The 14,164-nt window shown below is 43.6% G+C and overlaps 3 protein-coding genes across 3 annotated transcripts in view; all 3 read left to right on the top strand.

Moving 5' to 3' along the window:
- Positions 1-243: 243 nt before the first annotated feature.
- On the top strand, positions 244-3,539 carry LOC135525338 (E3 ubiquitin-protein ligase TRIM39-like). Its single transcript, XM_064953041.1, is given in 4 exon segments — positions 244-307; positions 1,391-1,658; positions 1,660-1,697; positions 1,965-3,539. Coding segments are annotated over 3 exon segments (1,617 nt in total). The 5' UTR covers positions 244-307; positions 1,391-1,392; the 3' UTR covers positions 3,278-3,539.
- A 2,391-nt stretch (positions 3,540-5,930) lies between these two features.
- On the top strand, positions 5,931-11,694 carry LOC135525054 (obscurin-like). The gene is made up of 5 exons (XM_064952819.1): positions 5,931-6,202; positions 10,349-10,467; positions 10,623-10,907; positions 11,317-11,478; positions 11,570-11,694. The coding sequence occupies exons 2-5, from the start codon at positions 10,431-10,433 to the stop codon at positions 11,692-11,694; spliced, it is 609 nt and encodes a 202-aa protein (XP_064808891.1). The 5' UTR covers positions 5,931-6,202; positions 10,349-10,430.
- Positions 11,695-11,736: 42 nt separating this feature from the next.
- LOC135525053 (obscurin-like) overlaps positions 11,737-14,164 on the top strand; it is a 53,010-nt gene continuing 50,582 nt past the window's right edge. The window contains exons 1-4 of the mRNA XM_064952818.1: positions 11,737-12,046; positions 12,363-12,632; positions 12,792-13,058; positions 13,265-13,528. Coding sequence (XP_064808890.1) covers positions 11,737-12,046; positions 12,363-12,632; positions 12,792-13,058; positions 13,265-13,528 — 1,111 coding nt within the window. The remainder of the gene's footprint in view (positions 12,047-12,362; positions 12,633-12,791; positions 13,059-13,264; positions 13,529-14,164) is intronic.

The following is a 14,164-nucleotide window of genomic DNA, read 5'->3' as shown; positions in this document are numbered from 1 at the left end:
CAAAACAGCACATTAGGCAGATTAAACATTCTATGAGCAAGAAACAGTGTGCTAACAACAAAACAGGACCAAACCAGTTAAGGGCGTACACATCTTTGTTTCTACCAGAAAATGGAAAGTAGACAAACTGCATTGCATTGATGAACAGGGACAAGGTATAACTTGCTGTAAGTGAAATTAAAGTTGAGCATTAAGCTTTGTAACTGAGAGCCCTAGCTTCTCTCACTAGCTGCCCTAGCTTCTCTCACTATAGAACCCTGTGGGATGATCTAAGAACAGAAAGAACATTCAGAAAACAAAGCATCGGGTAAGTAGAGAGTGGTATGGGTCCAGTTTTTCAAAAGTTATCTGATCGGATTTCGGCAATCGGATAGGATTAAATGTTGGAATTGGGTTTTTCCAAAACTGTGAAAAAAGAGACCTCTGGATAGGGATTCGACGTTATCCAAATCTGACCTTGAATCAGGATTAAATGTAATTTCAAAACTCAAAGGTAGTGATACGGATAGTTTTGATGGTGAAAATCAGGATTATCTTGGTCCCACTGGAAGGGTGGATTCAGGGTGGATTTAGACAGGTGGATTTAGACAGGTGGAAGGCAGAACAACCAAGAACTGTCATTGTAACTAAGGTTTAAAAAACGTTCTTACAATTAAAAACCAAAGGTTAATTATGTTAAATTGACCGCAGTATAAGTATTAGTTGTTATATTGAGAAGTGTAAAAAAACATGCATCTAATTGCTTATAAGTGATATGCAGACTATATTTTGAATCTAGGAACCTTTATTCATGTAATTTACTCTTCTCTGTTTCCCTATGACAGTGTAGAAGTAGTACCACCACCTGTCCAGTAGATGGCAAACCGTAGGCCTGTTCAAAGCACTGACAATCCGGATACTGTAATCTTGATATTGTGGGATCTGGATCAGAATGATTCTGTCTGATTATTTTCTGAAAAAATGGCTCAAAAACAACCACATTGATCTGATCCTGCGTAGGAAAAGAGAGGATTACATTTTGAAAAACTTGGCCCCTGAGAAAGATAAATGTAATCTCAGCCCTATTTCGGTTTATTCAGTTATGATAATTTCATTGTTTGATACGAGGCATACTTTCTATATGTAGTTATAAAGTTATTCTGTGTATTACTATCAATTGTCTGAAGCGTACTACTACTGTATTTATGTCAAATTGACTAAATTAAAGCTGATAATATTTGTGATAAAGATCAATCCAATGATAGGAAATCCATCACAATTGTAAAACTGCTAAAACCATGTTTTAAGATTGGTTAAACTTGTATTTGTCTCATAACTTGAAAGTTTAAAGCATCGATAATTGACTAAACGCATTAAATGTTTCATAGTTTCACCTTTGGTCTCTGTCTAGATATGGCCACCCCCAGCAGTCTCCTGTCTGAAGATCAGTTACAGTGTTTAATCTGTTTGGATGTCTTCACTGAGCCAGTCACCACTTCATGTGGACACAGCTTCTGCAAGGCCTGTATCAGCAGGTACTGGGATAGCGCTGGCCTCTGCCAGTGTCCAATGTGTAACGAGAAATTCAACAGGAGACCTGAGCTTCACATCAACACAACATTGAGAGAAGTTGTAGAGAATTTAAAAATAAAGGACATAGTTCAAAATGAGTCCCATACTGGGAGAGGTATCCTGTGAAGTCTGCACTGGGAGGAAGTGTATTTAAGGACCTAACCTGGGTCTCCGGAAAAAAGTCACTCCAACTGAGCCAAATACAAAACCCAGAAGATGAGGCAGACACAGCAGTGGCCTAAAATACAAAAAATGGCAAATCCAAAAGGTGGTAGGAAAAACACAAAAAGACCTCAAAAGAAACTCACCAAAAATAAACAAAAACAAAAAACAGAAGTTCAAGGGAAAACGAGACACAGGTGCAAATAATAATGGGGATCCCTGGGGAAATCCAAAACCCGGAACAACCCTAGCCAAATCCTGACAAGTGTGCCTAGCCTCTTACTGTGAGACTCACCTGGAGCCTCATCAGAGAGTCCCAGCGTTAAGGAAACACAAGTTGATTGACCCTGTTGAGAACCTGGAAGACAGGATGTGTAAGAAGCATGAGAGACCTCTGGAACTGTTCTGTAGGACTGACCAGATGTGTGTTTGTCAATTCTGCACTGAAACAGACCACAAAGCTCATAATACTGTCCCTCTAGAGGAAGAGTGTGGAGAGAGGAAGGTTAAACTGGGGAAAACTGAGGCAGGCGTGCAGCAGATGATCCAGGAGAGACTGCAGAAGGTTCAGGAGATCAAACACTCAGTAGAGCTCAGCAAGAAAGACACAGGGAGAGAGATATCAGACAGTGTCCAGGTCTTCACTGATCTGGTGCGCTCCATTGAGAGAAGCCAGGGTGAGCTCATTGAGGTGATTGAGGAGAAGCAGAAAGCAACAGAGAGGCGGGCTGAATGGCTCATTAAAGAGCTGGAGCAGGAAATCACTGAGCTAAAGGGGAGAAGCACTGACCTGGAGCAGCTCTTACACACTGAGGACCACCTCCACCTCCTCCAGAGCTTCCCAACCCTGTGCACCCCTCCACACACCCAGGACTGGTCTGAGATAAGTGTTCACAGTAATCTGTGTGTGGGGACCTTGATGAAAGCTGTGTTTCAGCTGGACGAAACACTGAATAAAGAGATGGAGAAGCTACCTGAAGTCAAACTGAAGAGGATGAAGAGGATACAGCAGTATGAAGTGAATATAACTCTGGATCCTGATACAGCACATCCTGAACTTATCCTCTCTGAAGATGGGAAACAAGTGAGACATGGAGAGACACAAAGAAATCTCCCTGACAACCCAGACAGGTTTGAAAGAGTTGTTAATGTCCTAGGAAAGGATGGCTTCTCATCAGGGAGATTTTATTATGAGGTGACGGTCAAGGGGAAGATTGAGTGGGATTTAGGAGTGGCCAGTGAGTCCATCAACAGGAAGGGTCCGATCACACTGAGCCCTAAGAATGGATACTGGGCTGTGTGGCTGAGGAATGGAAACGAGTACAAGGCTCTTGGTGACCCCCGTGTCTTGCTATCCCTGAAAGAGAAGCCCCAGAAGGTGGGGGTGTTTGTGGATTTTGAGGAGGGTCAAGTCTCCTTCTACGATGTAGAGGCCAGGTCTCATATCTACTCTTTCACTGGCTGCACCTTCACTGAGAAACTCTATCCATACTTTAGCCCCTGTTTTAATGATGGTGTTAACTCTGCCCCTCTGATCATCTCTCCTGTCAATAACACAGACTGATGAACAAGTCTCAGATGTGTTGTTGGAATGGGAACAAATCAGTAAATTAAAGGGACAATTAAAAAAAAAAATCTACTTCATACTCATAATCTCCAGCACCACCCCAACATCAACATATGTGAAAATGGTGCATTTCTATGTTTTGTCATAAAAAAATATTGTCAACCAATTAGAAGAGAGTTAATAGGCAATGACTACTCCTAATTGGTTAAAATCACAATGCACACCAATGATGATGAATATGAAGTTGAACATTTTTTAAATGTCCCTTTTAAGTCAAGTTTCATAATACATGTTTAATTTCCATTAAACTATATCCTTGAGATCTTAGAATCTGAAAATGAAGCTTATTCAATTCTATTGTATTCTCTGTCTCTGTATTTCTATTAAAAGCAAATGTTTGTATTTACTGAAGGAAAACCATCAAATTAAATTATCTTAAATAAAAAACAATTCCGTCTACTGTAGATCGCTTCGATTATTCTTACCTACCCAAAAAGCTGACAATTGACAATAAAAGCTAACCGTTGTGTGACATTTTAGTTCGACATATCATAGGAACAGAGGGGGGAGATCAGCTCAGCTGAAATGTATCAACCTGTTGTATTGTGTAGGCCTATCCACAAGCTAGTTCGAATGTGTCCTGGGGGAGTCAGGTGATTTATTAATACACCTCTTTATGCAATCAGTTGCTCCAGTGTCAATCAGCTCATCAGCTGTTAGCCAGGAACTAGATCCCACTTCAATGGATCACTCTTTAAAGGGACAGGGTAGCCTTTTTCTCTACCACTCCACAGAAAGAGTGCCTTGTTCTGCCCCCGAACAGGCAGTTAACCCACTGTTCCTAGGCCGTCATTGAAAATAAGAATTTGTTCTTAACTGACTTGCCTAGTTAAATAAAGGTAAAACAAAATAAATAAATAACCTGTCATAATATGGTCATAATACTGTTGTGACATAGAAAGATGTGAGTGTGATATATCAGAATACTCTCTGATGCAGACAGGTCAAATTGGGGGCTGTTTTCCTACAACGACTGGATGACTGGGAGATTATCCTGTCGGTAGAGTTTCACTGGACTGGGAGGGGCTCTGGGACACATGGCACTGTCCATCAAGGTGTGGGAGAAAACAATGCTGAAGAGATAGGGCTTACTTTATCCAGACTTCTGGGCTAGGGAACCCCACAGATAAACACCACATGGATTGTCAAACTTACAATGTTATTCAGACATGTTTGCCATACCGGGTAGGGGTGAGAGTAGTGGGAGGAGCTAGGTGTGTGATGGAGAAGCTCTCCAGCTCTTTGTCCTCTAAGTAGATGTTATATTTGCGACGCTTGATTCCACTGTTATATTTTAAGAATTTTATGTTTAGCACCCTGTATCACCCTGAGCCATCCATCCTGCTATTCAGAGGTCATTGGGAAGTTTTTACCTAATGTGGTGTTACTGGGGGATACAATAATTACAGATTTATCCTCTCAATGACTAGGCCATAGACACTCCAATGGCAGTGTTCTCAGTGACAACAATACACACCTCACAGGAGAATGGAGACCAGTTATGCAGGAGGAAAATTGAGCTTACGAGTGATAGCCCATTGAAATGGGAGCTTAATGTAATTTCATCTCTCGTGATCTTTCAACTATGGCTGCCGTGGCAACTTCCCATGGGTCTTCCAGGCTTGATCCCTCTAAACTATACTTCTGGGAAGAATCACAGATATGGGTCAGCAATGCAAACACAGAGTATGAATGAACCACATCAGTCATGGAGGGAACCACATCAGTCATGGAGGGAACCACATCAGTCATGGAGGGAACCACATCAGTCATGGAGGGAACCACATTAGTCATGGAGGGAACCACATCAGTCATGGAGGGAACCACATTAGTCATGGAGGGAACCACATCAGTCATGGAGGGAACCACATCAGGGAAACCACATCAGTCATGGAGGGAACCACATCAGTCATGGAGGGAACCACATCAGTCATGGAGGGAACCACATTAGTCATGGAGGGAACCACATCAGTCATGGAGGGAACCACATCAGTCATGGAGGGAACCACATTAGTCATGGAGGGAACCACATTAGTCATGGAGGGAACCACATTAGTCATGGAGGGAACCACATCAGTCATGGAGTGAACCACATCAGTCATGGAGTGGAGACACCGACAGGAAAAGGGTTTGGTGTGAGGGGTGGGTCAAATTAGAATGGTGATCCATGTCATTTAGGCTGCAGACTTAGGAAAGAGGGATTTTCTTTTGATGAGTGCAGATCATTTGACTTGTATTATACTAGAGGCATACCCATTTGCCTTTACCATGCCAAAGCCAGCTCTCCCTGGGTCTCTGCTTCCTGCGCCCCTGAAAGAGTTGCAAGAAACAGGTACAAAATCCAATGCATTTGTTGGTCAGAGGAGAGCTTCCATCCAATTTGACTTAAGCACAAATGGGAAAACCATCCAGCATGTGTACCATATTTGAACCACACTAGTGATGCTGGAAAGAAGTTGCATCACAGCAGTAAAGCCAAGGCTATCATGGCATGTATAATGACACTGGTCTATTTTGGAGGACAGTGTGAGAGGAGAGATATGTCAGCTGTTCAGCATTAGGCTTTACCATAGCAGGAAAAAAGAGAGAGGTCTGCTGGCTGACTGTCCTCTCCGGGGGGATCGACAGATAGGCTAGCCCTCCAACCTGGGAATTCTCTCTTCCTGCCAAATGCTTGTTGTTAATCTTGTGGGATTTGGGGGAAAAGAAGACAAGAGTTGGATATACCTTTCATGACGGACTGACATTTTTTGGTAGCATTTGTCTGCTTTTTTGTCCCGCTGAAAGTGGTATTTCAGTTTGGATACTGAGAGGACGTGAGAAGAAATACATTTTCCCAGAATACAGCTAACCAGGTTTAAGGTGGGTACACCACAGCAGGTGTTCTTTGTGACATGAATATTTTTGATATGTCATTGCATCACAAGAGATCAATGCCCTATAGTTTTTTTCTGCCACTTACCTATTTGCATCAAGAAATTGTTAATGATTGGAGAACACAATGCTCATAGTTCTGACAATTGTGACGTAACAGGTGTTCACATTATGTTTTTGTGTGTACAATTTTAAAGCTGTTTAACATTGTAGTCTATTGGCTGTTCTGCTCTCTGTTCCTGCAGTGACAGATTGTCAGTATGGCTTCCAGCATTTAGTACAGTAGACTGAATAACGCCAGACAGTTGCCCATTTGGTCAATGTGAATGTGATCTAGTTGTTTAGATTTTTACATTAGGCTCACCTCCTATGGAAAACGACAGTCCCGGGTGGGATATGCATGAGGGTTAATTAGATACTCTCTACAAAGCTGTTTGGATACCTAAATTATGTGAAGTGACTTTGTCTGACCTCCTTTTGTTGATAACTTTATTGGGATTTGTTGACATTACATATGGTCTGTAAGACAGTGCTGTCTGAGATTGAGAATGTGTCTGTATTGCTGTATTAAGCATACAGCACCATATGACGTGGCAGGGCATTTGATGTTCTGCCTTAGATGGAAGGTGGCCCACCCCCCCCTGGAATTACTTACTGCCTTATTTCCCCATTACAGTGCCTTGCAAAACTATTCATCCCCTTGGCGTTTATTTGTTGCATTACAACCTGTAATTTAAATGGATTTTTATTTGGATTTCATGTAATGGACAAACACAAATTAGTCCAAATTGGTGAAGTGGAATAAAAAAATGTGTTTGTTACAAAAAATTCTAAAAAATATATATATTTTAAATGATATGCATATGTATTCACCCCCTTTGTTATAAAGCCTCTAAATAAGATCTGGTGCAACCAATTACCTTCAGAAGTCACATAATTAGTTAAATAAAGTCCACCTGTGTGCAATCAAAGTGTCACATGATCTCAGTATATGTACACCTGTTCTGAAAGGCCCCAGAGTCAGCAACACGACGAAGCAAGGGGCACCACCAAGCAAGGAACACCATGAAGACCAAGGAGCTCTCCAAAGAGATCAGGGATAAAGTTGTGAAGAAGTGCAGATCAGGGTTGGGTTCTAAAAAAATATACGGAACTTTGAACATCCCACGGAGCACCATTAAATCCATTATTAAAACACTGAAAGAATATGGCACCACAATAAACCTGCCAAGAGAGGGCCGCCCACCAAAACATACGCACCAGGCAAGGAGGGCATTAATCAGAGGCAACAAAATGACCAAAGATAACCCTGAAGGAGCTGCAAAGCTCAACAGCGGATTGGAGTAACTGTCCATAGAAACATTTTAAACCGTACACTCCACAGAGCTGGAGTGGTCAGAAAAAAGCAATTGCTTAAAAAAAACAAGCTAACACATTTGGTGTTCGTCAAAAGGCATGTGTGAGACTCCCCAAACATATGATAGAAGGTTCTCTGGTTAGATGAGACTAAAATTGAGCTTTTTGGCCATCAAGGAAAATGTTATGTCTGGCGCAAACCCAACACCTCTCATCACCCAGAGAACACCTTCCCAGCATTATGCTGTGGGGATGTTTTTCATCTGCAGGGACTGGGAAACTGGTCAGAATTGAGGGAATGATGGATGGCGCTAAATACAGGGAAATTCTTGAGGGAAACCTGTTCCAGCAGGACAATGACCCTAAGCATACTGCTAAAGCAACATTCGAGTGGTTTAAGGGGAAATATTTGAATGTCTTGGAATGGCCTAGTCAAAGCCCAGACCTCAATCCAATTGAGAATCTGTGGTATGATTTAAATATTGCTGTACACCAGCGGAACCCATCCAACTTGAAGGAGATGGAGCAGTTTTGCCTTGAAGAACGGGCAAAAATTCCAGTGGCTCGATGTGCCAAGCTTACAGAGACATACCCCAAGAGACTGGCAGCTGTAATTGCTGCAAAAGCTGTCTCTACAAAGTATTGACTTTTGGGGAGGGGGGTGAATAGTTATGATGCTCAAGTTTTCCGTTTTTTTTGGCTTACTTCTTGTTTGTTTCACAATAAAAAAATATTTTGTATCTTCAAAGTGGTAGGCATGTTGTGTCAATCAAATGATACCAACCCCCAAAAAATCTATTTTAATTCCAGGTTGTAAGGCAACAAAATACAAACAATGGGGGTGACTACTTTCGCAAGCCACTGTAAAGTAGATGTAAATTGTTGTGCCACATGCATTGCATGTGCTTGTGCACAAATACTTGTTTTGGTCTATGCATCACTCTGTCTTCTCCTATTGGAGAAGTTGCAGATGCTGTTGAGAGGTATGTTATTTTCTACATCAACACGACTGTCTTTACTCTACACAACGCAGACTGAAACCCATTACAAAATAGGAAAAATGCCAAGGGGGTTGAATACCTTCACAAGCCACTGTAGTTAGTGGAGCCTCAATAACCCCTCGATTCCATTAATTTATATGCTATTGTGGTTTTCCTATTGGGTTGTGTCACTTAGCTCTATGATTGACAGCTCTTGTTTGTCAAACTCATTCCATGGAGGGCCTAGTGTCTGCTGTTTTTTTATTATTTTTTATTTCAATTAAGACCTAGACAACCGGGTGAGGGGAGTTCCTGACTAAGACCTAGACAACCAGGTGAGGGGAGTTCCTGACTAAGACCTAGACAACCAGGTGAGTGGAGTTCCTAACTAAGACCTAGACAACCAGGTGAGGGGAGTTCCTGACTAAGACCTAGACAACCGGGTGAGGGGAGTTCCTGACTAAGACCTAGACAACCAGGTGAGGGGAGTTCCTAACTAAGACCTAGACAACCGGGTGAGGGGAGTTCCTGACTAAGACCTAGACAACCAGGTGAGGGGAGTTCCCGACTAAGACCTAGACAACCAGGTGAGGGGAGTGCCTGACTAAGACCTAGACATCCAGGTGAGGGGAGTTCCTGACTAAGACCTAGACAACCGGGTGAGGGGAGTTCCTGACTAAGACCTAGACAACCAGGTGAGGGGAGTTCCTAACTAAGACCTAGACAACCAGGTGAGGGGAGTTCCTAACTAAGACCTAGACAACCAGGTGAGGGGAGTTCCTTACTAAGACCTAGACAACCAGGTGAGTTCCTTACTAAGACCTAGACAACCAGGTGATGGGAGTTCCTTACTAAGACCTAAACAACCAGGTGAGGAGAGTTCCTTACTAAGACCTAGACAACCAGGTGAGGGGAGTTCCTAACTAAGACCTAGACAACCAGGTGAGGGGAGTTCCTTACTAAGACCTGGACAACCAGGTGAGGGGAGTTCCTTACTAAGACCTAGACAACCAGGTGAGGGGAGTTCCTTACTAAGACCTTGACAACCAGGTGATGGGAGTTCCTTACTAAGACCTGGACAACCAGGTGAGGGGAGTTCCTGACTAAGACCTAGACAACCAGGTGAGGGGAGTTCCTTACTAAGACCTTGACAACCAGGTGAGGGGAGTTCCTGACTAAGACCTAGACAACCAGGTGAGGGGAGTTCCTTACTAAGACCTTGACAACCAGGTGAGGGGAGTTCCTGACTAAGACCTAGACAACCAGGTGAGGGGAGTTCCTTACTAAGACCTTGACAACCAGGTGAGGGGAGTTCCTGACTAAGACCTAGACAACCGGGTGATGGGAGTTCCTTACTAAGACCTAGACAACCAGGTGAGGGGAGTTCATTACTAATCAATTACCTTAATTCATCAATAAAGTACAAGGGAGGAGCGAAAAACCGCATACACTCAACCTTCAGAATGAGTTTGACACGTGATCTTACCCATTGTGAGGTTAATGGATCCTCTTTTCTCATCACTAGCAAACATACTTTACATGCAGACTGCTGAGTCTATATTAGTGAAGCTGAGCTCAGGCAAGTATTGAGGTGTCAGAGATTACTTCATTATACAGGCACAGCCACGCCACATCCAAGTATAACCATATTAAAGTATTGCTCTTGGGTACTGGCCACATTGGTCCTCGATTTTAACACATGTCAATGAGAATGACAGAGTGGAGAGGTTATTTACAAGTCAACATGAAAATGTTCTTGACTTATAGCATGTTTTAAAAGATGTATCAAACTGTGTAGTTTTAGCCCTAGGGACAACCTAGGGATACGGACAAGGGGAAAGCCAATCAGAAGTGGCTGAGGCCATCCCTCCTGACAGACCATGGGAGACAGGTCTGGGAGAAAACTAGCTGCTGCAAGTAAGACCTCTACTCCATGGCACACATTCTATTCAGTTACTTTTCTTCACCTTTGTGTTTCCTTCTCATTTATTCAATATTCAATGACCCGTTATATAAATATGAAAATGTTTCAACAAGTGTGTGTGTTTTACTTTCTGACTGTCTGTCTGCAGAGAGACAGACCCAGCTACTGGTGGTGAAGGGTCTGGAGGATGTGGAGGTGTGTGAGAGTGAGGGTTGCTCCTTCGAGGTGACCCTCAACCTGTCCTACATAGATGGCACTTGGACCAAGGACGGGGTCAAGCTCAAGTCCAAGCCTGCCTGTCGCATCACTGCCCATCGGAATAAACACACTCTCACCTTCACCCGGGTCACCGTAGGAGACACTGGCCTGATCTCCTTCCAGACTGATGGTGCCCAAAGCTGTATTCATACCTCAGGTCAACTCATTGTCATAGGTAATGTTATGACAGGACACAACAGAGGAGTAATGCAAAGTACAGGGACAATTGTATGACCCTCTTCAAGTCTAATTATTCTGTAATAGCTTGGATGACAAGTTAGTCAGAAGATATAGAGCTAATAAGGCTAATGGCTTGGCCTAGAAACAACATCAATTTATAGATAAATCACAGTACAGATCACAGATACATTAGTATGTATTCAGATCAAACCCCATACTGGATCTCTGGGTAATGTCGGGCACTACTTACTTACTTACTTACTTACTTACTTACTTACTTACTGTCTGTCTGTCTGTCTGTCTGTCTGTCTGTCTGTCTGTCTGTCTGTCTGTCTGTCTGTCTGTCTGTCTGTCTGTCTGTCTGTCTGTCTGTCTGTCTGTCTGTCTGTCTGTCTGTCTGTCAGCCAGAGACATCCAGATCGTGAAGGAATTGGAGGACGAGGAAGTGACTGAGAGGCAGAGTGTGACCTTCCTATGCGAGGTCAACTATGAGAATGTGGACGGGCGCTGGTACAGAGACAACACCAGGGTCAAACACGGAGACAACGTCAAGATCAGCCATGAGGGTGAGCATGGGACACAACTGAGCCTAGTCACGGACATGTGTCTACAGGTCAGGATTCTACTGATGAAACATGTATTTCTGTCTGAATACAGGTAAAACTCACACCATGTGCTTCAAGTCTGTAAGGCCAGCAAATGCTGGGGAGATCAAGTTCACTGCAGACAGGGTCTCGTCCTATGCAATTCTCACAGTAAAAGGTAAACAACAGCTATTTTGAGATTCAACAATATCAATTCTCCTCAGTGACTCAAAATGATTCATGTTCAATAAACAATCGTTCAATGTTACTGCCGTCTCCACAGAGCTGCCTGTGCAGATAGTGAAGCCTCTGAGAGTGAAGATTGCTATGTACAAACACAAAGGCCTGCTGGAGTGCCAAGTGTCGCGGGCCAACGCCCAGGTCAGGTGGTTCAAGAACAGGAATGAGATCCAGCCCAGCCAGAAGCACCAGATCGTCAGCGATGACATCTACAGGCAGCTCCACATCCACGACGTGGCCTCATCTGATGAGGACACCTACACCTGTGATGCTGGTGATGACAAGACATCCTGTCAGCTGTTAGTGGAGGGTGAGACGCTCACACTCATTGTGATTAGTTCTGACTTATTATTAACAGTTCCAGTGTTACATATATTCCTAATATTAAACATTAATAAACCGTTTATAAGCCAATCTTCATACAAAGTGTGTGTGTGTGTCCCTTCTTATTACAATCGATGAATCACCAAAACACCACATTCAACCAAATATACTGTATCCACAATGAAGTAATCCAACTATCTATCTCACTCGCTTCCTGGAGTGTACCCTTTCTCTCTCTGCCATTTACTCTGTTTCTCTGGACGTGAAGATACTGATGGAGTGTGTGCTCCCTATGCGTGCAGAGCAGTCTATCAGCATAGTGCGGGGACTGAGGTCCCTGGAGGTGACGGAGCCCAGGGAGGCCCTGTTCCAGGTGGAGATCAGCCTGCGGGCGGGGAGACCCCCCAAGTGGACCCTGGATGGAGAGGTCCTGATGGAGGGGCCTAAAGTGAGCATAGACCGGGAAGGGACCATGCACACCCTCTGCTTCAGCAGCACAGACAGCTCTATGACCGGCCCCGTGCAGTTCAACGCCGGGAAGAGCCGCTCTGCCGCACAGCTCACTGTGAAGGGTAAGGTAGTTCATTGATTATCACTAAGTGAACGTTGGAACGAAACCCTGCTCACTGTTGACAGTGGCCCTCCAGGCTCTGGGCTAGATCACTGTATTGCTAGAGGTTTGTACAGGACAGTATTACGGTATATCATTATTCATCTCTGTATCTTCCCAGAGCGCCCTCTAAAGGTGGTCCAGCCCATGCCAGACGTGGAGGCTAAAGAGAACAGCTCGGTCACACTGAGCTGTCAATTTGCCCCCTCCCCCAGGGTGGTACGCTGGTACAGGGGCCGCACCGCCCTGCAAACGTCCAGCAAGTACAGCATGAAGACGGAGAAGAGCCAGGCAGTGCTGACCATCCAGGGTCTCAAAGAGACCGACACCGGCCAGTACAGCTGCATGGCCGGAGGGTCAAAGAGCACGGCTAAGGTCACTGTGGAGGGTGAGGAATACAAGTCTTTTTATTAGACAAAACTTCAATGTTCAGATGCATAATCATGGAAATTGATTGTAGCTTCATGCTTGATTTAGTCTTTATATACCTTCAAAGTACTGTATGCTGTGTTTAATGTACACCGTGTTGAACAGTAGATATTACCACAAACCAACCCTGACACCATGGATATGAGCGTTTTATATTTGTTTCAGTGCGAAGCCTTAAGATCATAAGGCATCTGGAGCACGTAGAAGTGGAGGAGGATAGCAACGCCACATTCACCTGTGAGCTCAACTATGTGGTCGCCAATGTGCAGTGGCTCCTGAACAACAACCGTCTTAACGCCAACTCCGTCACCAGGATCCAAAACATGGGCACCATCCACAGCCTCACCATCAAAATGCTCCGCCCCCAGGATAGCAGAGTCACGTTCCAAGCCGGCCTGGTCACCGAGTCCACCTTCCTCAAGGTCAAAGGTGAGCCTTGTACAGTTGTCAATTCTCACTTGTGAGCAGCCACTGCAAGAGAAATTGAGAAACTAGTGGTTGTACGTGTCCAGTCAGTACTGTCTTAGCCTTAAAGCAGTGTCTGAAACTTACAGAGATCTAATTTGAAAATAAGGCAAATCTGCTAGACTTGATTTTGACTGAGACTTGAAGATGGTTGAATCTGATGTCCTTCAGTAGGGCTGTGGAGGTCATGACATTTTGTCAGCCGGTGATTGTCAAGCAAATTACAGCCAGTTAATTAACATAAACACATGTAGCATCTCCTGGCTTCCACTCATAGCCTTCAAGCCACTGATGCAGACCTTTAGAACATCTACATTTTAAAAAGTCAAATAAATCCATGTAATATCGCCTACACCAACACAATAAATCCATTATTTATTTTAGACAGGTCTAAAGAAGTATGATATGAAGAAAATGTAGTCTATTTCAGAAGAACAGAATAGCATACTATGAGTTGTCCTTATGTTAGACCCTGATCTGGCTATTCCATATGGCTGTGGGCTACACTAGTTCATTTTGCAGACAAGATATGCTTAGAATTCCATGGCATTATTTTATATTATTTTATAGTGTGAAGAATACAATCGACCATAGCTGAAT

This window comes from Oncorhynchus masou, chromosome 31, assembly GCF_036934945.1.
Source record: "Oncorhynchus masou masou isolate Uvic2021 chromosome 31, UVic_Omas_1.1, whole genome shotgun sequence".
Lineage (NCBI taxonomy): Eukaryota > Metazoa > Chordata > Actinopteri > Salmoniformes > Salmonidae > Oncorhynchus > Oncorhynchus masou.
The sequence above is the reverse complement of the archived record's forward strand: the minus strand, read 5'-3'. Positions and strand labels throughout refer to the sequence as shown.